The sequence below is a fragment of the Lampetra planeri genome, chromosome 2, assembly GCF_965212315.1.
Source record: "Lampetra planeri chromosome 2, kcLamPlan1.2.h2, whole genome shotgun sequence".
Lineage (NCBI taxonomy): Eukaryota > Metazoa > Chordata > Hyperoartia > Petromyzontiformes > Petromyzontidae > Lampetra > Lampetra planeri.
Genome location: NC_136108.1, coordinates 27,792,887 through 27,819,434, shown reverse-complemented (window position 1 = coordinate 27,819,434; position 26,548 = coordinate 27,792,887). Strand labels below are relative to the sequence as shown.

Sequence of the window (26,548 nt, the reverse complement as noted above, 5' to 3'; positions counted from 1 at the left end):
AAATCATTAAATTAGCTCACCGTCCCTTGCACACAATCTCTTTTTTCTGCCCACGGACGTCAAAAGGTCGGACTTCACTCTCAGCCGGAATGGTCTTTTTTTATGTCGGTGTTACGGCAAAATATGCCCAGAACGGCCAAGTGTCATGAAATTCTTTCCCGCAAGGGCGCTGTGAGAAAGAAAAAACGTGGATAATCTGCAGCGGGTATAAGTGCTGGGGACCAGGCGCGATAAATGTCTTTGCAACAAAAATGTACGCTCAATAGTTAAGCACACAGCAACACAGAGGGGTGTGTACAAACAACCAAACAGATGCTGTCGTTGTTTGCTAGCTAACAGCCATTAAAAAGAGTTACATTTTTCAAAAGCACGCTTTCACTCAAGCAAGACGGAACAAAATCAAAGCATCCGCACGCTCGAATGAGAACCGCGCAGGATTCATCTCCCCTTGACAGCCACAAGCCTGTGGCGGAAATTTCAAGCTCACGGCAGGGCCCAGTTTCTCCCGAGAACAACCACCCTCAACTTCCCACAAAGTGGTAGTTCGTGGTTTTATCAACCCCGTAAATATTATGAGCCGAGTCAACCCTCAACTGGGATTTATTACTCTTAAATTTAAATGAGACTGCGACTCAAGTGCTCTTCCAAACGCACCACCTGCGGTCGGAAATCAAAATATGGTACGATTTGACTTTATTTAGCCAATAACGCACGAGTCTCGAGGCTCTCTGTGTACCATCAACAGCGGTGATCCGACAGAGGGGCCAGCCCTTACCCAAGGTAATACATACCAAACGCACCTCCGATGAGCACGGTTGGCTACATACACTGCGCAAGAAGTTCAACATACATACATACAGGGCATGTGGACTGCGCACTCTTGTTTTGCCAACTGAGATGATGAGGACATTCAGGCATGGAGGCACCGACTCTTTTCATCATCATCGTCATTATGAAGACAATAATCAAGAGCAGCTCAAGGGTTAAGCTGCCTGCTATGAGCAGGAGGAGTTGACGTGTTGTCTACGCCATCCCGTGGGGCATGGGTGTCTGTGCGGGATGGCAGGCAAACACACCGCCAGACGCCTTCCTAACGGCCGCTCCTCAGGCCCGCTCACAGAATGTCCACGCGCCCAAGTAAAAACCCAGTTTTCAGAAAAAGCGAGGTATCATGCGGATTTGGTAGCCGAACCATTTCCATTATTTTTATTATCATCATAACTGTTGCTGTTATTTCCCGCCCATCCTATCGCTCTCCTATGCTTCTGCATTTCTGTCTCTCTCTCCATCTGCAAGCGAAAGCAGTATGTGCAGCAGTGACTGGAGCTCCACTATTGGCTCCGACAATTTATGAAACTAAATTGATTTAACTTTGTGGCTCTGCTGGCAAGATGCTAGTTGCCACGAGGCCAGGTTTCTAACATTATTGGGTGATATTTCTGTCACTCGCTCTCCTTTAAAACAATGACACACGAGGCGACCTGAAATTATAAAGATTTATCCGAAATGTTATTATTTGGGGACATCTATTAATTTCACTTAATCATATTTTATTGTGGTAAAGCCATGAGACGGAGACGTCATTTTTAACTCTCGTAGCTCGCATTGCATCTCTCCGTGCCAGAGCATGGCCCATGGAAGGTGACATTGCAGAACTACTTCTGAAGTCCCCCGTCAGATAATTTCTCTCAAGTCCCTTCAACAAGACCTTCTTGATCCACACCAAGTGGCGCGTTTTCTGCATGCCCCACAAGGACAGTTCCATCACGTGACAGTTAAATCGAAAGGTTTTAACCTCACAAGCTGAAATATTCCAAATTAAGCCGTACAGCCGAACACGACATGGCTTTTGGACAGTTATCAGAGACGAGGCCAAGAGGCCTCTCTCACCCAATACGAGATGGCACCAAGGCATGCTCTGCAAAAAATGTGTGGTGCACATCAATCATCCGAAGCCATTCACAAATTTCCATCCCCAGAGGGAGAATTTTAGCCAAACTAGGTGAAAATAAAATTTAATAATCGGAAGTTTTGTCAAGTGCTGAGAGTGTTTCATTGAACATCGGAACATTGCGAGCCCAAATCCAGGTCAGGGGTCATCTCATCACAACAACTCGTGACGAGTTCATAAAAACAAATATCAATTTGTGAGAATTCAACGATACCCATTCACTGAACAGACTGGTCCCTGGCACACAAATATGGAATTATCCACAACTTGATCGTTCAACTCTCAACTGAGCATGAGTTGACTTCTTGTTAGAGCTGTTATGGGTAATTGTAAAACGTGTGGATTTTATAAATAACTCGTGATGGTACAAGAGGGCCAATTTCTTGCGAATGATGACACAAGGTCTTTAAAAAGTCCATTTTGAAGCAAGGTGATACATGGCGACGACCCAGAGACCTTGATAAATTACATGGTGGCCTGCAGAGTATAACCGTCCAGCCCAAACAATCGGGCTATACGGCAACAACCTAAAGCCACCGGGCAGCCCAGCCGCTGAGTTTCACCTTTGTTCTGACATTTGCTAGCTGAATTGCCTCAATCGCAGTTACACATAAAGTGCATCGGGCTTCAAAAGAAAAAGAAAATAACCTCTAAGAACGGCCGCCGTGTCGAACAATGGATGTCGACCCCCGCATGACGTCAGAAGATTAATGCGGGCGCAGCGCGGCGGGTTGGCCGGCAAGGACGTGGGAAGAATGCACGGCTACGCGCAAAGTTTTAGGATGCGAGAAAAAGGCATGGCCACTCAATTGCAAGGCCAATGAATGCACTCGCAGCTCGGGCACTTACCATGGAGCGGCCGGGACTTGCAGTTAGCCCGGCGTGTTTTCGCGACCTTCCCAACACCACCTCCCGGCTAAGCCATTACGGCGCCGTGTGCCACAGTACGAGTGCTCCCCCCGCCCCCCTCCCATTAATTCACTGCTTTTGAAACCGCTGCCCAGTACGGGTACGGCGCACGCAGCGCTCAGGGCTCTTGGCTCGTTCGGCTGGAAGGTCGCGAGTTTGAACCCTGGTCAGAGATCACTTTCATCCACTCTCTTTGATGATTGTAAAAATGAGGGCCACACTGTGGGAAGTCCGCGGTGATCATCCTATGGATTAAATTACCGCCTGCCTTCCATTAGAATATGGAATTTCCATCGCTGGCTCGGGGTAACTATTAAAGATGGGGAAATACTCAAGGATCATTATTGGAGCACAGACACAGTGGCAGTGCAACGACTCTACGTAGTTGTTTTTTTCTAACAGTTTTATTCATGAGAGCGGTACATACTCAGTGCATTCATTTAATCTACAATCAAGCTGCTTTGAAGGATGATGCTGCCCAAAGAACAAATAGGAAGTGTCTCGTAGTTACATAACCAGTTTCTGTGTCCCACGCTGTGCAAGGCAGCATGAAGTATCGTTGAAATTCAAATTTACCAATTTGTTGAGATTTCATCATTGCAGTTTGACTGCCTACTGTGCATAAGACTTGTGCAGGATTGCGTGTATTCAAGGCACTGTCTAAGGGGACATTATGAATACTCCATAAAACAGGTTTTTTTTTCGGTTGGATCGCGTAAATATATAATTGTGTCGTTAAACCCACCACCACCCGACACAGCCAATAAGTAAGGTTTGTCACGTAAACAGAACGTGCCAATTTGTTACTAGTATAGCACACGGTGTGTTGGAGAGCAAAGCGATCTTACACGATCTATTCCAAAAAACCTGTATTATGGATGACATTGGTCGCGAAAGCCTACGTGTTAAACATTATGAATACTACTACACTTGCTCCGCTGAGTACCGATGCAATGACTGCAGCGTACAGCTGTACAGAGCGAGGAGTCCGAGCAGACTCAACACCAACCCACCGGAGTCATTCACAAAGTCACGTGGGACATTGTGAATATCAGCAATGTGGGAGCCCCCCGCCCTCCCGCTCCCTTCCCTCCTCCAAACTACCCCTCCCACCCTCCTCCCACACCCCCCTCTCCAACCCCCCTCCTCTCACCCCTTGCCACCCCCCTCCTCTCGCCCCTCCCCCTCCCACCCCCTCCCCCCCCCATTGCCCCCCCCCCCCAACCTCTCGCCCTTTCACTCTGTGCGTTTTCAAAAAGACATTGCTAGACACGTGATTCTGTGCATGTATCGTTAGTGTAAGAATCAATTTAAATCACTATCTCAATTGTAATATGCACAGCTGTTAGGGTGGGATTTACAAAAAGAAAAATCAATCACCCTATTAACTACATTTGGCTGATCTGATTTGCGCACTTTAAAACTCTGGGCTTACTCGTTTAATCGTGGCAGTTCAGTTTAATCCCTTGCAATTACAAGGTAATTAATTGGAAGCCATAATCCCATAAAATTAGACAGTTACTAATAGAATGTCTGCAAAAGCTTAGCAAGCAGTGTTTACAATTGAACCTTGGCATAGCGACCTTGGCAGAGTGTTTGCTGGGAGTGTGCTCACGTTACACGAGGCTATGTTGGGGAACAAGTATAATAACACGATGTAAATCTTGACTTAAAGCTTTCGTGACTGCAGGAATTCATATTCTTTGGGTCTTTCGGTAAAGTCACGTAGATAGGTTCAAAGAAAATAACAAAATAACAACTACGACGTTTCGATCGCAATACAAGCAACCGACCTGATGATGATTGCTTGTGTTGCAGTCGAAACGTCGTGAGAATTTTTATTGTTTGATATTTTTATTATTTTATTATTTCCCTTCTACGTGACTTTACCGAAAGAACCAAGAATCCCTGCAGTCACAAAAGCTTTAAATCCAAAAACGTTCTGGCCACTTAATAGCCCAAAGCTACAACTAGTATTCCTCGGCATTCATCCATCCATGTGGTACCCAGGCTCAAGCCGGCTTAGCTTCCAAGATCCGCCAAGGTTGTGTGGATTCAAAATGGTTTGGTTCACAAAAGGAGTCACAGGCTGCACCCTTTTACTCCTGTGCTTTAAAACTTCAGTGCCGGTAACAAAACAGTCGTATCAGGTGTTTAATTGTACGGTTTACATGTGCAATGGGCCTCGAAGGTGTCACCATGGTGTAGCGACAGTGCCGAGTGAGGAGTGGTACTTTAACGGCGGAGAGAGAGAGGTCGCGTGAGGACGTGACAGCCATGTGAACCCGGGAGGGCACGTGACCGGACGAGAGGGGCAGGGGGACCCCCAGTTTTGGGGTGAGAGGATCACGTGACTGGGACCCAGAGTCCCCACGAGGGTTCTGGAAGGGGGCGTGGCCAAGGACGGAGCCCGGCCACGCCGGAGCGGTTCTAAGCGGGGTCCCGAGAGAGATCTCGGCAGTGATTCAACTCTGGGAATGAATCTTCTTGGTTCTTTCAGTAAAGTCATCACGTAGAAGGGAAGTAATAAAATAATAAAATAAAACATAATAAAATATAATTCTCACGACGTTTCGGCCACAACGCAAGCAGCCGTCCTCAAGTGAAGACCAGGTCTGTCGGGGAGACAGCGTCTGAATGAAACACCACCACGCTTGGAGCGTCTATTTAAGCTGGGTTGGAAGGGGGAAAGGGCGCCTTGACAAAATAATTTGCATATCAAGAGGAATTTAGCATATTTATGGGAAATGCAGGTATGTGATTAGTACTACTTGTGAAATGCGTAGGAGGTGGGCGGGGGGTTTTCAAAGTCATATTATGCCCGTGCATTATGCAGGATTAGCAGCATCAAAGGCAGGGGATAGGGGTAGCATTAATAAAGGGAAGGAATGTTAATAGTATGTAGCTGCAGTAACTAAACAACCACGTAAAAAACTAAAGTATAAACTACATAGTATCATCAGTATACTAAATATACTCTCCAATAAGGTGAGCTACTAACATTAAATAATACATTACAATTCTAATTATTTTATTATGTTATATTTTTTAATCTTATTACTTCTCTTCTACGTGACTTTACCAAAAGAACCAAGAAGATGAATCCCTGCAGTCACGAATGCTTTAAATCGAAATCTGGGAATGAAGTCGCCATCCTTGATCCTCGGTCTCCGGTCTTCACGCGTGGACCAGGCAGCCTGTTAGCTGTCCTGGTCCGACTCTCTAGTTATCCCTCCGAGCGTTAGTTGAGTTAGCCGTGGTGGTCACCACCCTATGTTGTTATCCTGTTAGAGTTACCTGCTGTGTTAAATAAACGTGTTGCCTCAAGTGTGCACCTAAATTCAACACACTACACATGCATACATAAAGAACTCCTTAATAAAAATGCATAAAGAGAACTTACTGTAATAGCCGTAAAGGACTGTGTTTTCAATGTGCATCCTTGTAGCATTGTCCGTAGCCCATTCCTGAGAATTAAACATTCACATATATTGCATGTGTTACTTTCTTCCTATTACTGCTCGCAGTAGAGGAGAGTCACTTGACTGATAACAGTCCAATGAAGACAAACGAGGCGATAAAGTCCTAACGTTTACATTCAAAGACAATGGCCACACATTTAGCCGTAATAACATTTAGAGCCAACGAGTGAAAATATCTCTCTGCTCAAATAAGCACGGGGCAGCATCCATCTATACCGCTGACCCTGAACCAGAAATGGAGAATTCCACATTTTTATGCCAAGGTCCTCCCATAGAACAGCTTAATAATAAGTGGACCTAATTTTTGTAAAAACCGGTATGATGGGCCGAATCAAAACCCTGTCAGTCCCATATTCACTCCAACAACACCCAACCATAAAACAAAACAACACAAGAGCACTGACTCAGCTCATCTTCTATATGGGGTCAACAACATGAAGTCAAGGGTTCTCATCCGTAACTGGGGAGGAGAGCCGCTTGAGGAGAGCACTTCAAATGGGATCCTTTCTCATCTCGATAGCCTCCCCTTCACGGGTTGGCTCCTCCTGTAATCGAGGTCTTTCACTCAAAGCCCTTTCAGTACCTCTACTCAATGAGACGTCACTCCTTAGTCTGGGGCTCCCTGCCCCCTGGCCACTGGTGCCCTCTGGCTGGCTGGCCCTGTTCAAGTCCAAGCGCAAGACCGTCTCCTCTTCTCTTCCTTCTGCCCACGACTGTTTATTATGCGGTGTCTTAAACGAACATTTCACAGAGGTACGGGCAATGGCACAGAACCCGCAATTGCTCGCTCACGCCGCTGCTGTTCGAAAAGCCTCCACGACAGTGAGCTTAAGAGAAACCCTGGCCAGACATTTTGGAAGAGGCAGGAGTACTCAACACTTTACCTCGCCACACGTGACCTTCCCATTGTCTAAACTGTGGTGCATTAATTGTTTTTTTACCCTTCTATCTGGCAACAAAACTGACACCTTTTTTACAAGGAGTCATATTTGCATAGACCACAATACCTGCAGCCATAATGCAAACAAAAAAACATAACTCTGATAATATATGCACTGTCCTTGAAGTTGATTGGTCCACACCAGAGACAGCTTTCCGTAGAGCCTAGTCTCACATGGGTTGGACCAGATGACGCCAAAAGGCGCATTAACTTATACTTTTTAATTAAATTATACGATTAGCACGGTTGACTACATACGGTGCGCAAGAAGTTAACCAAATGAAAGTTCAACACACAAACTGCCGGGTGGACAAAGGATGGAGGATTCAAGAAACGTGCCCATTGTTTTAACCGCCAAGCCAGGAAATCGAACCGGTGACCACTGGACTATAAGTGCCACGTGGCAACCATCACAGCACGGCAGCATCCCTAATGCAACATCTATCCCTGTCGCCGGCGCTTTCCTCACAATGTATGTGGAACTTCTTTCGCATCGTACGTAGCCAACCGTGCTAATCAGAGGTGCGGGGAAGGACAACAAACACAGAACGAGTATTAAAAGTGCAAATCTCCAGTGGCTTCCTAATATCGGAAGAGCGTTCCAGACGATGCACATTGTTCGACATTTAGTCCAGGGTCTATAACAGAGGTCGGCAACCGAAACAACAACAAGAGCCATTTCGGTAACAAAAAAGCAATATTTCAAGAGCTGCAATGCAAGTGAATACGAGACGGTGGTGGTCTTTAATAAATGACGTCACGAAGCGGTCCTTAGAGAGCCGCACGCGGCTCCGGAGCCGCAGGTTGCCGACCCCTGGTCGGCAACCTGCGCGGCGGGCGGCTAGCCGCGAGCTCGTGGAATCGTGGCACCGGTCGAAGGCCGACCGGCGGTGAGGGCGCTTGCCTTGTAGGTGCCGTTAGGCAGCTTCGCGAAGGAGACGAGGAAGATGTCGACGGGCAGCAGTGCGGCGGCAGAGAGGGCGACGGCGACGGCGAGGATGGCCGTCACTGTGGAGCTCACCTCGCTGTCGTGCCGGCTCTGGTAGTAGCGCACGTAGAACCACGCGAAGGCCACAATCGCCTGCACGCGGTGGCGGCGAGAGACGTTAAGAGGCACAATTGAACGGAGCAAAGGTTCATAGACCCAAGTGGCTCAAGAAGCATCGGGAGTATTACATGGGTTTTTTTTACAAGGTGCAGAAGACCCAACAAATCTAAATTGCACTTAAAAATGTAAATTGAAAACTCACTTCTTAAGAACTGCTTTGTGTTTAAGTTTGCTGTCCCTTCCCCGTACCCCCGGTTAGCATGGTGCAAAAGAAGCTCAACATACAGACATACATACATGGGGTTTCAGAGCTATGTAGAGTCTGTGTGAAAAAAATCTAACATATCATAGGAAATAAATAGGTTAAGTTTCATGAAATGCATGTATGTTGACCTTCTTTCGCACGGTACGTAATGTGGTTACACCAAATATCAGGTCAAATTCAGATTCTCATACGAATAAATTATCATCATTCTAATTATAGTGATTCATTATTAGTTCATTTTGGTTAGATGCTGCAGCTATAGTCAATTTTTTACTGTAACCTTTCATCACCGAACAAATAAAGTAACCCCACGTAGATATTTGGTAATAGATTTGGTTTGTCAGCAAGATCCAAATGGTGGCAGGGGCCAATCTCTCAAAGGGATGGCCAATGTGGACTTTACACCAAGTGATGGTTATACTGGTAGGAACCTCCTGGTTACACCAGCCCACAGGGGATTATTGTGTCTGTCCGTCGTGCATCCAAAAATGGGAGGGGTGGGGCGGGGTGGAGAGGGGAGGGTGGGGAGGGGCTGGGTGGGAAGGGGCTGGGTGGGGAGGGGAGGGTGGGGAGGGGCTGGGTGGGGAGGGTGGGGCTGGGTGGGGGGTGGGAGTGGTGGGGCCGGGTGGGGAGGGGCTGGTCACCCCGTGGTGCCCTTATAAAACTCAACGTTTAACCTACTCACGCCGGCTTGTGCCCGCCCTCACAGTCAGCCATATTTGCGGAATACACCACGCCGCTGTTGACCCTGGCCATTGACCGAGCAACCCAACATTCCTACCAGCTCCCTCCGCAGGAATGTGTTTTGATCAACCAATCAGAGATAATCGAATTAGCTTACCTAGAGCCAGAATATAAAATGACAAATTCTGATTGGATCTAGCGACTTAAGCGCAGTAAGATACAGCCAGATTTAAGTATGAACAGTTATTAATGTGTTATATCATATTGTTGTGATTCTTAAATCACGAGGGGTTTGTCATCATACGCGTGCAACTGAGCATACAGGTTTGTTGGGCATATTCTATTTAACACATAGGCTTTCGTGACCAATATTATTCGTAATTAATGTTATTTGGGTTAGATCTTGTAAATATAAATGTGTCGTTAATATCCAAACGCAAATGCATTCGCGTGCCCCTGATTCGGTGTGTGTGAGCATGCGTTTGGCCAACGCATGACTGTGACATTTATAATCCAATTAACAACACATTTGGGCCGAATCAAGTTGAGACAACAACAGGAACTTAGAACTATTAAACCTATTTCTCGTAACTCTGTAATGTTTTCAGGGTTATTGTAAAATTAAAATAAGAGGAAAATAAATTAAATTCAAGCACAAACTTTTTCTTTTAGAATTAACATCAAGGCTGATTCCTTACAGTAAAACTTGACAGGCTAACATTTCAGATTATTTCTAGATATTTGCTTAACAGTAAATACAATGTTCTTGGTTCTTTCGGGAAAGTCACGTAAAATAATATTGTTTTTATTGTTTTATATTTTTATTATTTCCCTTCTACGTGACTTTACCGAAAAACCCAAGAATATGAATCCCTGCAGTCACGAAAGGTTTAAATCAAAAGTAAATAAAATGTTGAACATTCTTACTCTAGTGCCAGCACCGCCAGACTCAATGAAACTTTCATCAGAGGCCGCAAGGATTTTCGCAACGCAGTCACCTTTTCTATTGAGATAATTGAGATAATTTTGCTGCTTTAAGTTTCCATATGATAAACAACTTTGTTGAGCTATCATTTGTGTCCGGGTTGCTTCTGAAAAATAAATTCATACCTCAGTGGGCTTTACCTGGTAAGATAAAAAATAATGTAGTTTTATTTGTATATTTTAAGTGATTTGTTTACCTTTCCTATACTTTGCACTCCCATCGTGTTTTTGCATTGTTTGTTGTTGTAACGTTCTTACCCCGTGCCTCTACTGGACATCTGTGAAACAAATCTTCATAGCTCCTAAGATTCCTCCACGATAAATATTCTGATTGTGTGTGATTTCTCAATTTAGCCTATCATCACTCCAGTGTCAATAACATGAGTGCCACTTTTGTAGCAAGCAATGAGTGATTCATCCCGTGGATAAACACGCCTCCGTCACGGGAACGTGGAATTCCCACCACCAAGGGAGAGAGAGTTCTCAATCGAGATGAGCGGTACACATCGCTTGCGTTGCACCCAGAGTCAATTGTCTATGGCCGAGGCAATGGACTCAAGGAGCGGGTGGGTAATCAATATGCCTCAATGGTTGTGTCAGACCACTGAGCCATGTCTGGGTTCAGATGTATAGTTGTTTTGGGTAAGTGATATACAGAAACAATGCACTCTTGAGAGTTTGAAAGGGTATCTTTCTAGAGTCGGAGTTAAAGGCGCCCACTCAAGCGACTCAAGAAGTGGTTTCTGTGGCATCATCTTCTTCCACAGCATGCTCTGCTGACTGCGATATTTCTTTAAGAAAATTTCGAACACAGCCCACACTATTTAAAGAGATTTTACAGCCATTTGTCAGTCCACTGCTGGATGAGAGCATCCCCGCGCTGTGTCAATCATGATTGTGTGACCGACTTCGCCAAGCTAGTGACTTGCGGGGTGGGTGAATCAAGGAGTCTCGTTTCCGATATCACTTGCCACTGATATTATCCGTGGTTGGGAATTGAACTCGGCTCTCTTGAGTTGAGAGTGCAGTGTGCTAACCAATGTGTCACTGCTGGAGTACAATGGTGTGGACAGGAGACGTAGTTGCAGGAATAACAAAAGAACAAAACTGCACTTAGATTTCAGCAACGTACTCGCTGTACCACCTTATACAAGTTGAGTTGCAGAGCCCAGGATGAGTGTCTGATTCCTGCATAATCCATCAACTCGGCCTCCAAAGTACAACATTTACAAGCATGCCACAACGCTTCATTGATTCTTCAAATCCAGTATGGGTTTTTTTTTGCAGCCATATAAAAGCCAATTTACATGACTTAACATACAAAGCACAGTCATTGCTTTTTTTGTTCTCAATCTCAGCTCTCTCTGAGGCAAACATTGGCAATATCGGGCTGGCTTTCTGCCTGTTTATCTCGGAGAGTAAATCAATTCTAATTAAAATGAGCGCATTGCTGTGCCTTGTGTGTAGATAATGTTAGGCACAGGGGGTGCAACCACTCGTGAATTGCCTTGAAATAATCCAAGGTCACCTTATTATTAAGACATTAGGAGTAATAAACTGGGAAGTTAACCTGCACAGTCTTGCAACACTATACTGTACCTGTGCTGCCTCTCACTCACCCACAGGGCTGTTCATACCGGTACCGTTCCTTGCGACAAATGAGGCCAAGAAAATGGAAATCTCATTCATTTTCAGTTTCCAAATATCAAACACTGGCCATTCATAATCATTTACTTAACCATGGAAGAAAAGGCCAAAGCTCCATACGGAAGGACTGTCTATAGAGCAGGGGGTCGGAAAACAAAATAACAAGAGACATTGTCTTCGAATTTGGTAAAAATATCTATTTCAATAGCCGCAATGCATGTGAATACGAAACGGTGGTCTTTAAAAACATTCCTGCGGAGGGAGCTGGTAGGAACGTTGGGTTGCTCGGTCAATGGGCAGGGTCAACGGCGGCGTGGTGTATTCCGCAAATATGGCCGACTGTGAGGGCGGGCACAAGCCGGCGTGAGTAGGTTACACGTTGAGTTTTATAAGGGCACCACGGGGTGACCAGCCCCTCCCCACCCAGCCCCACCCCTCGCATTTTTGGATGCACGATGGACGGACACATTAATCCCCTGTGGGCTGGTGTAACCAGGAGGTTCCTACCAGTATAAATTACGTCACAAAGCAGTCCTTGAAGAAACGCATGCAGCTCCAGGAGCCGCAGTTTGCCGACCCCTGATCTAGAGCAACCAGTGGCAGTGGTGTGATCAAGAATCTGCCAGGCTGCAACTTTACCTGATTCGGGAAAGCCTCACTGACTTCCGTACTTCTTAACCTGAGTGGGGGGGGGGGGCCTTTCTTTATTATTTTTGGCCAATTAATTTTCGAGGTATATTTTAATGGGGGAGGACACTGAAGTACTCCACCTGCAAAAAGGCCACAAATGCAAGGGCGCAAAAAACTAACAATCCCCACAGTCGGGTCAATAAGCCACTTCTGAATGCAAGGAGAACTGGAACTAAGCCAACAACAATCATTGCAGCAAACAGGGTGGCTGGAAAAACCCATGGCAACAAGTTTGGCACAGGGGCCTTTTATTGAACAAGTGAGATGTTTCAACAGTGAGGAAGTAGTAATCGCCAGTAATAATCATCAAGATGATTTATGGATCTCTCTGTGAACCCACCGAGATGGTGGGGAAATTTCAGGCGGACGATGACTTTGATCATATTGACAATGGCAGCAGGGTGGGTGTAGTGGTGGCATTTGTGCATCACAGGCAGAAGATCCCGGGTCTGATTGCCGACTCAGGCACCTTTCTGTTTGTAGAAATATTCTTCCCCTGTTTTGCATGGGTTTCCTCTGGGTTCTCTGGTTTCCTTCCAAGGCACAAAAAAACCGATACATTCTAACTGGCATTGGCCAAACATCGCAGTGTTGAAAATGTATCTGCAAATTACCAAAATGGGATTACACACAGTGGCAACATCGCCCGCTACTAGCGAAATCATGACAGGACCCTTGTGAAAACGAGTCTTGAGACTCGGTGAGACTTTCCTGGGTAAACAAGCATAATAATAATAAAAAACCTGACAATCTCATCAAATATAGATGTGAAAATTTTATTAAAGAAAAAAAACTATATCATACTGCATATTCAAAAGATTTAAAAAAAATTGGTTTAATTTCAATATGAAATTTTCTGCCAGTAAAGAATGCGGTATGTGGCACGTTGTATATCTGTGCAAACTATATGACATTTCTGAAGAGTAATCAAATACTCGAATAATTATCCAACGCACGTGTCATTTATTAAAATATTTAAATATGTTCTCATCTTAAATTGTACAGAATTGTCTTTCAAAAAAATATGAGTACAACTACACCATAAACCTAACTGCACACTCGACTATGAAGTTATAATTAGACCTCATTTTTGCAAAAATTGTTTTCCTCTTGCTTGGTATCACTAGTTCACTATGTGTGTAGCAAGAATACTGTATAGCTATTTCCCTGTTCTCATATCTAACCTGTAGCAAAATCACGCTATCTATATCAGTGTCATCTAAGTACTATCCTCAATCTAAAGATGTCAGCTGACTGACGTTACAGGAAAGGTACTTGAAACAAGGAACACGCCTTTTTAGCAGCAAATGGAATCACACTCGTGAACCTGTTGACATGCCAGTTTGCATGCGACTCTGCAAAGAAACAGGTAAGCAAATAGTTACGTCAACTAAAAGATTTCGCAAAGACTTGCTTTGGCAGGCATATTGACCCAACGATCTGTAAACTACTTGTAAAGACCCCAATCTCTGAGCGCTGTGAAGCAAACAATGGGACAAAAAAATCCGACCTTAAAATTCACAACTACATTTGTAAGCATCATCCAATCTTATCATGCAGCTTGGGATCACACTCTTTTTGCTCTGTCTGCAAATTTTTGTTTTGTAAATCCTAAATCCGCCTTCAGTCCTATGAATTTCCTTCTGCATCCTCAGAACCAGGCTTCCTCCACTACTCGCGTCAGCTGCCAAGTGTGAACAACTTTCCCCATATTTGTCAGAAAAGGTCTACAATGTTGGAAATGTAATTCTGTTGTCTTAACTGCTCAACCTCTTGCATGACTTACAACTTCACCACCCCCTAATCCTGACTGCCCCTCCCCACCACTCACCCCCACACGACACCACAACTGTCCATAATAGAGTTTTTTTTGGGTTAGATCGGGTAAATATAAATGTGTCGTTAAACCCGCCACCACCCGACACAGCCAATTAGTAAGGTTTGTCACGTAAACAAAACGTACCAATTCGTTACTAGAACAGCACACCGGTGTGTTGGAGAGTAAACCCACAACATTTAGAATTCGAGTACGACGTTTCGCCAGTAATTACAAATAGCATAATCAGGCGACAGCCAGATTTGTGGAGAAATCCTCCTGTTTTGTTCTTAAATAGAGGGATATCCCTCTAACACACCGGTGTGCTGTACTCGTAACGAATTGGTACGTTTTGTTGACGTGACAAACCTTACTAAGTGGCTGTGTCGGGTGGTGGCGGGGTTCAACGACACATTTATTATGGATATTGGTAGCGAAAGCCTACGTGTTAGACTGACCACGACCGTAATTCCAACCTTTACCCACCAACCTCGTCCCTCGCTGCCTAATACCCAGCCCCAGCCCCTAAACATCACCAACTTTGCCAATGCCCTCCTCCTCCTCCACGCCTCGCGTACCGTACGTCCCCTTGGCCCTTCAGAGACTACTGCTGTTGTCGCAGCCAGCCCTCGTGTATCGGGGAAGCGTTGTGGATTTATTCACCTATCGTGTGACGTTAATCTGAAAGCCCGTTAACAAGAGCTGACAACTTGGCGTTGAAGCTGACTGTTGTTGTTGTACCATTTCGCATGTGCATCACTTCCCACGTCTGTGCTCCGTATCTTCAGCACGGGTCGTGTGCTGTCTCGCCTGTACTGCACGTACTCTCGTTTCAGAACCATTTGGGAGCTTCATCGGTCGTCTGCCTATGTACCCTCTCCTCTAGACGGAACTGTGTTCTTGTACTGTCTGTATACTGCAGCTCTCTCCTCTGTGCTATCTCGTCTACTTGCCACAATTCTCCCTCATCCCGTGATCCCAAAAGCAAGATGTGCTCATCATACTGTTCTGCAACGTAACGTCAGAATCGGAATCTGTATTTAGTTTTACTCACTTCTGGCCGTCCGCCTGATGAAGCTGGTTGTAATTACTGGCGAAACGTCGTACTCAGATTGTAACTGTTGTGGATATACTCTCCAACACACCGATTAGTGCTGTACTAGTATACTACACTATACACTACTATGCAGTACACTATACACTACTATGCACTACACTATACACTACTATACACTACACTATACACTACACTATACACTACCTAGTGCTGTACTATTAACAAATTGGCATGTTCTGTTTACGTGACAAACCTTACCAGTTGGCTGTGTCGGGTGGTGGCGGGTTTAACGACACATTTATATATTTACGCGATCTAACCCCCTAAAAAATTATGTATGGCTGCATTTACATCGGCGGATACACACACACATGACGAACAAGCCGTGCCTTGTGATTTAATACCACACGCGATGTGCCTCGCCAGCTTAGTTTCAAAATTAACCCCACGTCGTGACCGTACGAATGAGAAACGGGAACCAGACAGCTGTCCCCCGTGAGAGAGAGAGGTAGGGAGGTGGGCTGCCCCACCCCCCTCCCCACCTCCGCCCCCCGCCGGAGACGACCCCCATAGCCCCGCGGAGAATCAGGCCAAGACCGTGGTCTGAACTGCGGCCTACCACCAGAACCGCGCGCGGTGAGTGACGAACAACCGAGAGCGGACGGCAGCAGCAGCGGCGCGTCGTGGGGTAATTTCCCTTGTTAATCTCTCGTGTCGCGGAGGCGTACCAGCAAAACGATGGCGAATATGAGCCATCCCAGCAAAGTCTCGCTCAGAGCGCCAGCCATCGGAGCCATGAGGTGGTGGTGGTGTGGGGAGAATAACAGCGGCCGCTGTGTTTGTGTCACGTGACGGGCGAGCTCGGATCACGTGGGGGGGGCCGGGAACACGTGGTCGTGTCATCGAAGGTTGATTGTCAAGTTGATAAAGTTTCATACTCTTGGTTCTTTCGGTAAAGTCACGTAGAAGGGAAACAATAACATAATAAAAACATTATTAATAATAACAAATATTATTTTATTGTTTCCCTTCTACGTGACTTTACCGAAAGAACCAAGAATATGAATCCCTGCAGTCACGAAAGCTTTAAATCAAAATTGATCAAGTGTATTAGAAACGTATGAATATTTGTTAATAGTGGAGAGAAATTCGATGAGCTATGAACTCTCTTGTATTTTTTGTTACAGATGTTGTGTAGTTTCAACTGAGGTGCAGTTTAGCCCAGAGTGACCTTTGTCACTCACATTGACAAAATAAAAGACACATTACATAAAGTTAGGAAGCATGTTTTTTTGGGGGGGTGGGGGGGGGGGCAGAGCTTTGTGACGTTATATTTGAAGGGGGGTCTGACTTTTATGACACCGTGTGACGAAAAGGGGGGTCAAAAATCGTCCAAAATCGCGTAACGTCATTTATGGACGGCCCCTTAAAATAAATGTACCTGAAAAAGTACATTTATTTTTACTTTTTCATTCATTACGATTCGATCGTTTTAATATTTGTTCATTTGTATCTTTGTATTGTGAAAATAACGCATCCCTTTCATAAAACGAGCGATACCTGTACAATTGGTCAAGACTCAACCAACGGCAAAACTTTATAATTACGTCTAAGCGTGACAAATTTGCCAATTGTTTAGGTTTTTTTTACCTGAATAATTTACCTTTTATTTTAATATGAATTAACTAAACAAAGCTGTCATCCAATCAAATGCTTAAGGGGCCGTCCATAAACGACGTCACGCGATTTTGGCCGATTTTGACCCCCCTTCCCCCCTCCTCGTCACACGGCGTCGCAAAAAGTCAGACCCCCCTCAAATATGACGTCACAAAGCTCTGCCCCCCCCCAAACCATATTTCCATTTTTTAAATAAAACATGCTTCAAATCACTTTAAACTATTGCCATTGTAGTGCGTATTTAATGTGGCGCTGCACTAAGATGTTGTAGGAGAAAACATTTATAACAAAGTCTATTTAATTAAGTAGAACGTGTTGTCTATATTAATTTAAAGTTGCGCATTTTGATGTGACGTCACATTTCTCAGATCGTCACAAATGTTTGACCCCCCTCCCCCCCGAGGTGCGTGACGTCATTTATGGACGGCCCCTAAGTGAAGCACCACTCCATTTACCAAAAGAGGAGCATCTGACACTACTCAAGAGTTACGGCACACCAAATCCATCCCAAGAACCCTCACACACACACACGGACGGAATAATCGAGACTCAACCAATGAACCAACCCCGTACCCACACGAGATATTTCCCCGAGGAGTGTGTTTCAAGAAATTGAGACAAATCAATTTGTGTGATTATAATAAAACATTTGGCCATCTGTCATACAGACAAACTACCAGGGGGTGGGAATTTAATTGAAATTATCTATTAAAGCCTCATTATCTGCAAATACATGAGTCCTAGATCAGCCAGTGTGACAACGGGACACCCTGCCCTTTCTGGCAAACTGACCTTTCTAAGATTCAAAATCATGAGAGTAAAACAAACTTTAGCCTTTAACACATGGCGAATTAATACAGTAACAATGCCTAGTACACGCATTTTTTTTAAAAACAAAGGCATGTCCATTATGTTGTTTTGATAACGATCACATTCGAGAACGCCTTTTCAATAAAAGAAAGATGGGTAGGCTCGGTATACACTCCACGCATATCCCATCGTGAATTAACATTTCATGAACAATTGACTCATGCTAAATTAGCATTTGGCCATTGGTTAAAACTGATTTATGGTGGACAACGTATTGATCAACAGTGATTACATAGTCTGGGCAACTCAATTTAAAGTCCCCTAGAAGTACAGTAAAGAACAGTTTAGTACTGGTAGGAACCTCCCGGTTACACCAGCCCACATGGGATTATTGTGTCCGTCCGTCCGTCGTGCAGGGAGGGGCTGGGTGGGGTGGGGAGGGTGGGGAGGGGCTGGGTGGGGAGGGTGGGGCTGGGTGGGGGGTGGGAGGGGTGGGGCTGGGTGGATAGGGGCTGGTCACCCCGTGGTGCCCTTATAAAACTCAACGTTTAACCTACTCACGCCGGCTTGTGCCCGCCCTCACAGTCGGCCATATTTGCGGAATACACCACGCCGCCGTTGACCCTGGCCATTGACCGAGCAACCCAACGTTCCTACCAGCTCCCTCCGCAGGAATGTGTTTAACCTCAGCTTATTGAACGAGTGGCAAAGCTACTCGAGATGAAGTTACAGAGTACAAACGCGTTTTCGGGCTGGTCCAGATGTCTTGTGGCCCCCATTTAATTCTCGAAAACGTAATACTGTATACAAAGAATTAAGTCAGGGTTATTTAATAAATAAGCGAATAAGCAAATGTATAAAAAAACACACATGGTCGGGGTGGTAATTGGAAGTCTCAAGGCATCTGGACCACCCTCTACAATAGCTGCAATCGCAAGTACGGCTCACATTGCGGGGAGTGCGACCAGAATTAGCATGCGCAAGTCATCACGAGCCCAGCCAGCACTGTGGTATAGCCAAGTGCGCAGTAATTGAGCAGTAATTGATGAAGTTTTGTTGGGAATGATTGAGCGTTTTGTGGTAGCCTGAGGTGGTAAGTACTGAGGGACTAATTACCCTTGGAAGTGGGAACTGCACTCTTATAAAAGCTAATCAAATTTTCGCTTTGTGTGTTTTTGATGGATCACATTCTATCATAAATTTATAACGAACAGTTAAGCATGAGAAGAAATGCATTAGTAATGAGCTGGTAATTAAAATGTAGAGTACTGTTACGTACGTTTAATGTATTTGTAGACTACACTGGTGACTAGTAACGGGCTTGAACAGTTTTCTGATGGATTTAGCATCACACTTCCACAAAGTATTAGAAAAACAATAATCAAAATTCTAATTTGGATTCAACACTCTTCATAACTCCCAGAAGAAATATTTCATAGGCCAGTGTAAAAAAATGAATAAAACTAAATATCTTCATTTAAGGGTCCTAAAATCAAAAACGTATGTTTTTGTATTTAAACCCTCACATGAACCATGAGGCCAATATCTTAAAAATCCCAACGTAAATTTTGCTATTGGCTTCATGTCAGGAAACAGACGTGCATATTCAGAATTGTGCCGCTATCAGCACGCGACTTTGTCAGAGAAGAATCGAATGAGATGATTAAATGACGGAACTTCTGAAGTTACTGGGCCTTTTTTAGCCACACAAGAAAAGTGTTTGATGTCCTGCAAAACAAGTTCGTCACATTTCAATCAAAACATGTTGTGACAAAATGAGAATGTCACTAGATTTGAGGACGTGGTAGAACCAGAGGTGGCTGCCCAGATTCAATCCCTACACCTGAGTAGTGCTGGCTCTATGGTGTCACCCCAGAGCCACGTGGTCACTTCCTTTATCATATTTGCAGTCCACAGGCAAGCCATCAGGATAGTCAGTGCTACTGTGGTCATACAACCAAAACTATGGACCATGTAGGAAACCACTGTCGTCTTATACAAAATCTTTCACACCCAATATTATAATGCATTGATTTATTTTGGGTTAGGTCAAGATGTTAACTACCTCGCCTGGTATACAGGTCATGGGTTCGACCCCGACGCCTGTATATTTGGAGTTTTATTGTCTCTCTTCCTGTGGTCGCGTGTATTTTTCTCTCCACATTTAGAAACGTGTTTAGATTATATGGCTATACATTTCCACGTGATAATCCACTTCGTTGCGCTATCATTTGTGGCCAGGTTGCTTCTGCAAAAGAGCTGTGTAGCTGTGCGGCTTACCTGGTAAAATAAAAAAAGGTTTAGTTTAGTAATTTAGTGTAAACATGTGTCATAAACCCTCCTCCACCCAACAACCTGAATAAAACGTGCCTATTTGATAACACTGGTCAACAAAAAAAAACATTTTTTTCTGGCCTGGACTTCTGCAGCTGTTTTAGACAAACAACATCTACAACCAGACTGCTTAGAGACCTGGGAATTAAGGGCCAGAGCCAGCGTTCGGCAATCAGAGCTGTATCGGAGGCGGCAGAAGGCAGCAGTCAGTGGCTCTGGATGAAGAGGAAAGACCCCAGCTGGGCCCCAAAGTGAGAGGGCCAGGAGGTATGCAGTCAACAATGCTTGACTCAGGGAGGAGGACGCCCCTGCCATGCATAGTCCCATGGGATGTTGGCTATCAACAACAAGGCAACTCCTATGACTAATTGGGAATGGGACGCAAGCGTAGGATTGATCACACTGTCGCTGGCCGCCTATGGGGAGGGTGTATAGTATGAAAGGCCGAAACACCCTAGGAACCAAAGGTTCACTACTGACGATGGGCTCCCCAAATTTCACCAGGCTCACTGTTCATGAACTCTTGGAAGTGCTTGCACAAAGGATAGTAACATCTCATCCTGTGTTCTTTGGAATCTAATTTCAGGGTGCTGATTTGCTCTATCACATCTCATTTTTATGCTATCGGCATACCCCATTTTCATTGATTTTACCCAAAATTAACTCTGTCACTTATGATTGCAAGTTGTTGCGAGTCAGTGACTGCTTTAGTGTTAAAATATGGTGCTGTGTTTTTAGGATAGTGTGTTTATAATATAATTTTATGTAGATATCGACATTTATTTAATATTTTTCTTCTGCAGTTTTTATTGAAAATACAATATTTGATATCTCAAAAACCTGATGTGATAGACAAAAACTGATGCCAGATTTGGAATCAGCACCCCAAAATTACATTAAAATCCGTTGGAATACCTTATGCCAGAAAAAGTGTTGACCAGTGTTATTTATTCAGCAGTAATACATTTGGCACATTTGTTGGAGCACCTTTTCAAACACTACCTTCTGAAAATCCTGACGCCCAGCTTTTTAAGTAATGGACTATACCGTATATAGCATTACATCCAAAGTTAAATGCATTGAAAATAAGTCAAATATAGACATCAACATGTATTGCGCAGTTTATTATGTACAATGAAAAACCTGCAGGTGTTCAGAAAATTTTACATAGAATTACTCCATCCACCAACTATCTTTCTGAATAAGGCCAATTTAACACAAATGTGATTTAAAAAAAATGCTGTACTATTTGTATGTTATGATTGTAGCACTTGTCCGCTGTGTACAAAAATAGATTTTAAAAAGCTACCAGTTTTCACTCTACTTGTATACAACTTTAACATTCCTCTGTAAACGTTTGAACAGTAATAGAAGTTAGAAATGTAACGATTCACTCACTCTTAAGATGCTATGAACAGGCCATCAAGGGTTAAAATTTAGTTCGTAACTTTGCTGCTCTTGTAGTTAATGTGTAATCTATAGAAGTAAAAAACTTGTGAATCTAAGGGGATTAAAAAAACGACATAAAAGAATCTGAAACCAATTATTACATGCACAATTCGATGCACGTCTTGAATAAGAATAAACTTTAATGAATCAATGAATCGCTACACCCTTCCTACACATATTCACGTTATACAAATAAAACACTAGTTGTTAATACGTTTAGGCAAACACAAATTACATGTCAAAGATCTTATCACTACTGCCGAGTAAAAAATGCTCACTTTCTGTTATTGTACATGAAACCAAAGATCACAGCAATGACAAATACATTTTGACATGTGTTCAAATAAGTGTTCAGCAGTAGTTATTTAAATGTATGCAACATTTCATTGGGTGGCATAGCATTATGCATTCATCCATACAAAATAACACATTCATGCAGAGGGAGCTGGTAGGAACGTTGGGTTGCTCGGTCAATGGCCAGGGTCAACAGCGCCGTGGTGTATTCCGCAAATATGTGAGGGCGGGCACAAGCCGGCGTGAGTATGTTAAACGTTGAGTTTTATAAGGGCACCACGGGGTGACCAGCCCCTCCCCACCCAGCCCCACCCCCCACACCCAGCCCCTCCCCCCACACCCAGCCCCTCCCCACCCTCCCCTCCCATTTTTGGATGCACGACGGACGGACACAGTAATCCCGTGGGCTGGTGGAACCAGATGCTTCCTACCAGTATAACCCACAAGATTTAGAATCTGTACATTACATATACCTAGTCGTGGCTTTTGATATCCTGTGTGCATTTCTCAAATACACGCAGACTAAATAAAAACATGCTGCTCTACTGATCCTTTGAGTAGGGGACACAATACAAATTTTTACATTCATTATTTAAATCTGCCTTCTTAAACACTGGTGTCGCAGGCTGGACCATTAACATCATGACTACAATCATGATCATGATGTTAAAACTGCTTCGTGTTTAGTTTGTTGTCCTTCCCCCACACCTCCGATTAGCACAGTTGGCAAGGTACGTTGGCAAAGAAATTCAATATACATACGTACCATTTCCAAAGCGACCCAATACAAAAGTGGATCATCTCTCTTCAGTCCACTGAGAATTTCTGCAAGCCCGCGAGTCCGCTTTTTAAAAAGATAATGACGAGCCCTACAAACATGGACACATAGGGTTTGGCTAACTTAAAAACTGTTCAAGCAAAATTAGACAATATGGGAGTATGCCTCATTTCCAGGTACAATGTATAAATCTCCATGACTTTAGGTTGTAACAACACATGGTGAAACCTGAATAAGCATTAGAGAGCCATGCCATAACTGCAAAAAACGTAATCTGTAACATTTCATGTGTGCTATGTGCCAGACTGATTCTAAGTCTGATTTCCATCTGGGGGGGGGAGGGGGGGGGGAATAACTCTTTTTTTTTGTAATAGCACTGGTGAACAGACACCTGCTCCTTGTGCCAACCCCAGACGCAATTGGGACACAAGTGAGACTGCAACATCTCTTTCCTCGCTCACTGAACCGTGTTCATTAACTAAACTGAAAAAACTAAAACTTATTTTACACACAGCTAATTTTTGTTAACCTACCTCTACATTACAATTCATGGTAAAGTAAAAAAAAAAACTTTGCTTCATGACCACCACAATCCTACCTTGCCTCGATCCCTACTTAGTCATGGTGCGATGCAAATTCCAAAAGAGAGAAGTGAACGTGCAGATGGGGCCAGGCAAAGTCCCAAAACTGGAGCTCAGGATAGGGCTAATCAGGTTTACAAAGTGTGGGTTCATGGTTGGATTAGCGTATGATTTCGTTGGTATGGGATTTGCAAAGTTTGGCCCTTTTACCTTTTGACCAGCACCTCCGATTAGCGTGGTTGACTACGTATGGTGCGAAAGAAGTTCAATATACATACATAAAACACTCTAAAGAGGTCCCCCTTGGCTATAGAAGGGAGACGTAGGGAGTGTATGGTATGTGAGGTACAGGAGGGTATGAGACATTAATGAAAGTAGGTGAGATCGTGTGATTCGTGGGAAGAAAACGTGGACAAGCTCAGCAAGATTCTAGAAGTTTTGTGCCTCAACATGACAAAATACTTTAAATGTACTTTAAGGCAGGGCATGATAGTGCTCTAGAGATATCACTCGTGATGTATTTAATTGGGATTCAGTGATTTTACAATGTTGCTCGAGTGCAACACATAATTAACTTGTTTTGTTACTTCCAAGTATTTTTTTTCTTCATAACAAAGTTTCCAAGTTGTGTTGGACAGTGAGGAACAAACTGTAATAATTCATTCGACCTTACTCCCACAAAGATTAAATCAGCGTGAGTCAGAGTAATCACGGGATCAAAAAAACTTAATTATTTGCTTCATTTGAGCCTTCACATTTCATCCTGTTACATTAATGTATAATTTTAATGGTAATAATTGATTCTTATAAGCAATGCATGTATGAATGCATCAGAAGTATACTCATTTGAATAGCCTAATTTTTACGTAACAAATGCATGTTCATAATTAAAAATGTTTTCACAAGTACAATCAAATTGTGTGCAAGACTAGTTTTTTATTCATATATGTCACATATAATTAAGGGACTCCTGCAGCTACCAGAGGTGCTACATTCACCACAAACTTAAAAAAGAAATAATTGACTCTCAAATCAAACCGTGACCCATAATCGTGACAATTCACAGTGGGACGCGGGTAGAAATCCGTACAGGCCACACGCCTGCAAGGCCACGGTGCCTACAAGACGAGTGGCACTCGTTAGTCGGTTCGCGCGCCTTCCTTCGTCAGCTCTTAACGATTGGTTTCACTGAACCGTGACCATAGCCACTGCGCCGGTAGAAGCGCCGGAGTGGGAAGTGGCCGGTGATGCGCTGCTGCTGCCACTGCCGCCACTTCCGCCTCCACCTGTGGCCGAATGTGCGGCACCCCCACCGCCCGCTCCACCTCCGCCGCCTGCCGTCGCAGCGGAGGCCGCCGCCGCCGACGACGACGGGTCCACCTTGCTGATGTGCGTGACGAAGCGCAGGCGGAGCTGCAGCGCGGGCCGCAGCGTGCAGATGATCTTCTCCACCTGCAGCAGGACGGCGCAACGGTCAGTCGGCGGCTCGCACGTGCGCACCCCGCACGTTGGGTCGTGCGGATTACGGGCCTTGCGGCGTTCGGTCCCGAGCTTAAGTCGAGTAACACACCCGCCTTCCGTCATGCGATACAGAACTCGCATGATGGATGTGTGTACACGTTGAACGTCTTTCGCCCCGTACGGAGCTAACCGTGTTAATTGGAGATGGGAAAATGATCATGATGATGATGATGATATAGAGCATGTATTGTGATGCCGACCTCCTGTGATATGGTGTAAACTTTATATCATACAATGCTAACTTTAGTCACAATGAGCTGTTACCAGGATATTAAGAGCTTATGTTATTGCAGTACAAGCCGCATAAGTATGTAATGCTTCACACCCGCAGAAATGTGATTAATTGTCATTACTAAGGTCTCAATTCAATAATTGTGTTTTTTTAATTGTATCATCTTGTTTGCGTTATCGTGCTCATGTCTCATTTGCACGAGTTTTTTTCCTTCCGTGAATATACATTTATTAGCCTTTTGCCAGTCCAAGGACGGGTGTATTGCAGTAAATCTGTAACTTGCAAGCGAAAAGCAGACCGCGACGTGATATTCATTGCATCCATTCGTGTGCAATTTGTAAGGCCGCGGTGACACAGACCTATTTCATTTTAAGGTTATAATCCCTTGTTCATCACGACGTCCTTTTTACTTCTATGTCTCAGTAGCGTTACGGAGATCGCGTGACGCGAGGGTTCTGCCTTTGTAGTGAGGGTTGTGAGTTGACACCGAGGAGGGGGAGGAGGAGGCGCCTCGGCCCCCCATGTGGAGTGACGTCACCAGCTAATTATTATGAATGGGGGGGGGGGGTGTCCATTTGGAGGACGTCACTTTATAATGATTATATATTAATGAGCGGGGCTTGGTCGATGTAGAGTGACGTCACGAGCGTTAAGGACAGACATTCCTGGGTGATTATAGTAGGTAAAGTATTTCATTCTCGCTCGCAGAATGCGATGCACGTATTGCGAGTAAGAATACAATTTCATGGACGATTCCAGGCATTGTAAAACGACTAACACCACACCAAACCACCTTTCTTAAGCAGTTCAAAAGAAGCCGCCTGTATAGCGTTACACCTTCCACCCGTGTTCTCATGGATCTACAAAGTCGAGTATTTTTACCTTTACGTGTAAAAGCGGAGTTTTACAGTATTCACACGAGTCCTCGTGCGTTTTACCAAGACAGCAATGCACGCCGGTTTTCCTTTTGGAGCCACTCACCGAGTCTTTTACACTGTCGCCGGTAAACATGTACTTGACATGGTAGAGGAAGTCGCAGATGGGGTCCATGTGACCCATGTGTTTACAGTTTTGGTCGACCGCTTGCAGCATCTCGTAAAACTCCACCGCAATCTGGCACGGGATGCGTAGAGGGAAAAGGGAACAAACAAAAAAAGCCCACTTCTAAATGTACCCAGACAACAGTTTTCCATGGCATGAGATGTGCACACACACTCAAAATGTTTTTGCAATTGGATAATTTGTTTAACTCAGTGTTATATTCTGAATGCCCTTGTGTCAAGCCAAAAGTAAAGTTGTCCTCTTAATCAAACAGGCATTGGGATAGTGCTGATCTGATGGCTCTAAGCCAAACTTGATTTGATGGCGTTAAGCCAGTGGTGGAAATTCCACATTCCTC

General features: G+C 44.4%; 2 protein-coding genes across 4 annotated transcripts in view; both read right to left on the bottom strand.

The window, feature by feature from the left end:
* Positions 1-16,345, bottom strand: part of LMBRD1 (LMBR1 domain containing 1) — a 328,597-nt gene extending 312,252 nt beyond the window's left edge. For both annotated transcript variants that reach the window (XM_078611635.1, XM_078611644.1), the window contains exons 1-3: positions 16,202-16,345; positions 8,187-8,363; positions 6,264-6,327 (exon numbers count right to left, since the gene is read on the bottom strand). In XM_078611635.1, the coding sequence (XP_078467761.1) occupies positions 6,264-6,327; positions 8,187-8,363; positions 16,202-16,270 (310 nt within the window). In that variant the 5' untranslated portion in view covers positions 16,271-16,345. The remainder of the gene's footprint in view (positions 1-6,263; positions 6,328-8,186; positions 8,364-16,201) is intronic.
* Positions 16,346-23,639: 7,294 nt separating this feature from the next.
* MED23 (mediator complex subunit 23) overlaps positions 23,640-26,548 on the bottom strand; it is a 39,609-nt gene continuing 36,700 nt past the window's right edge. For both annotated transcript variants that reach the window (XM_078611616.1, XM_078611623.1), the window contains exons 28-29: positions 26,131-26,262; positions 23,640-24,848 (exon numbers count right to left, since the gene is read on the bottom strand). In XM_078611616.1, the coding sequence (XP_078467742.1) occupies positions 24,582-24,848; positions 26,131-26,262 (399 nt within the window). In that variant the 3' untranslated portion in view covers positions 23,640-24,581. The remainder of the gene's footprint in view (positions 24,849-26,130; positions 26,263-26,548) is intronic.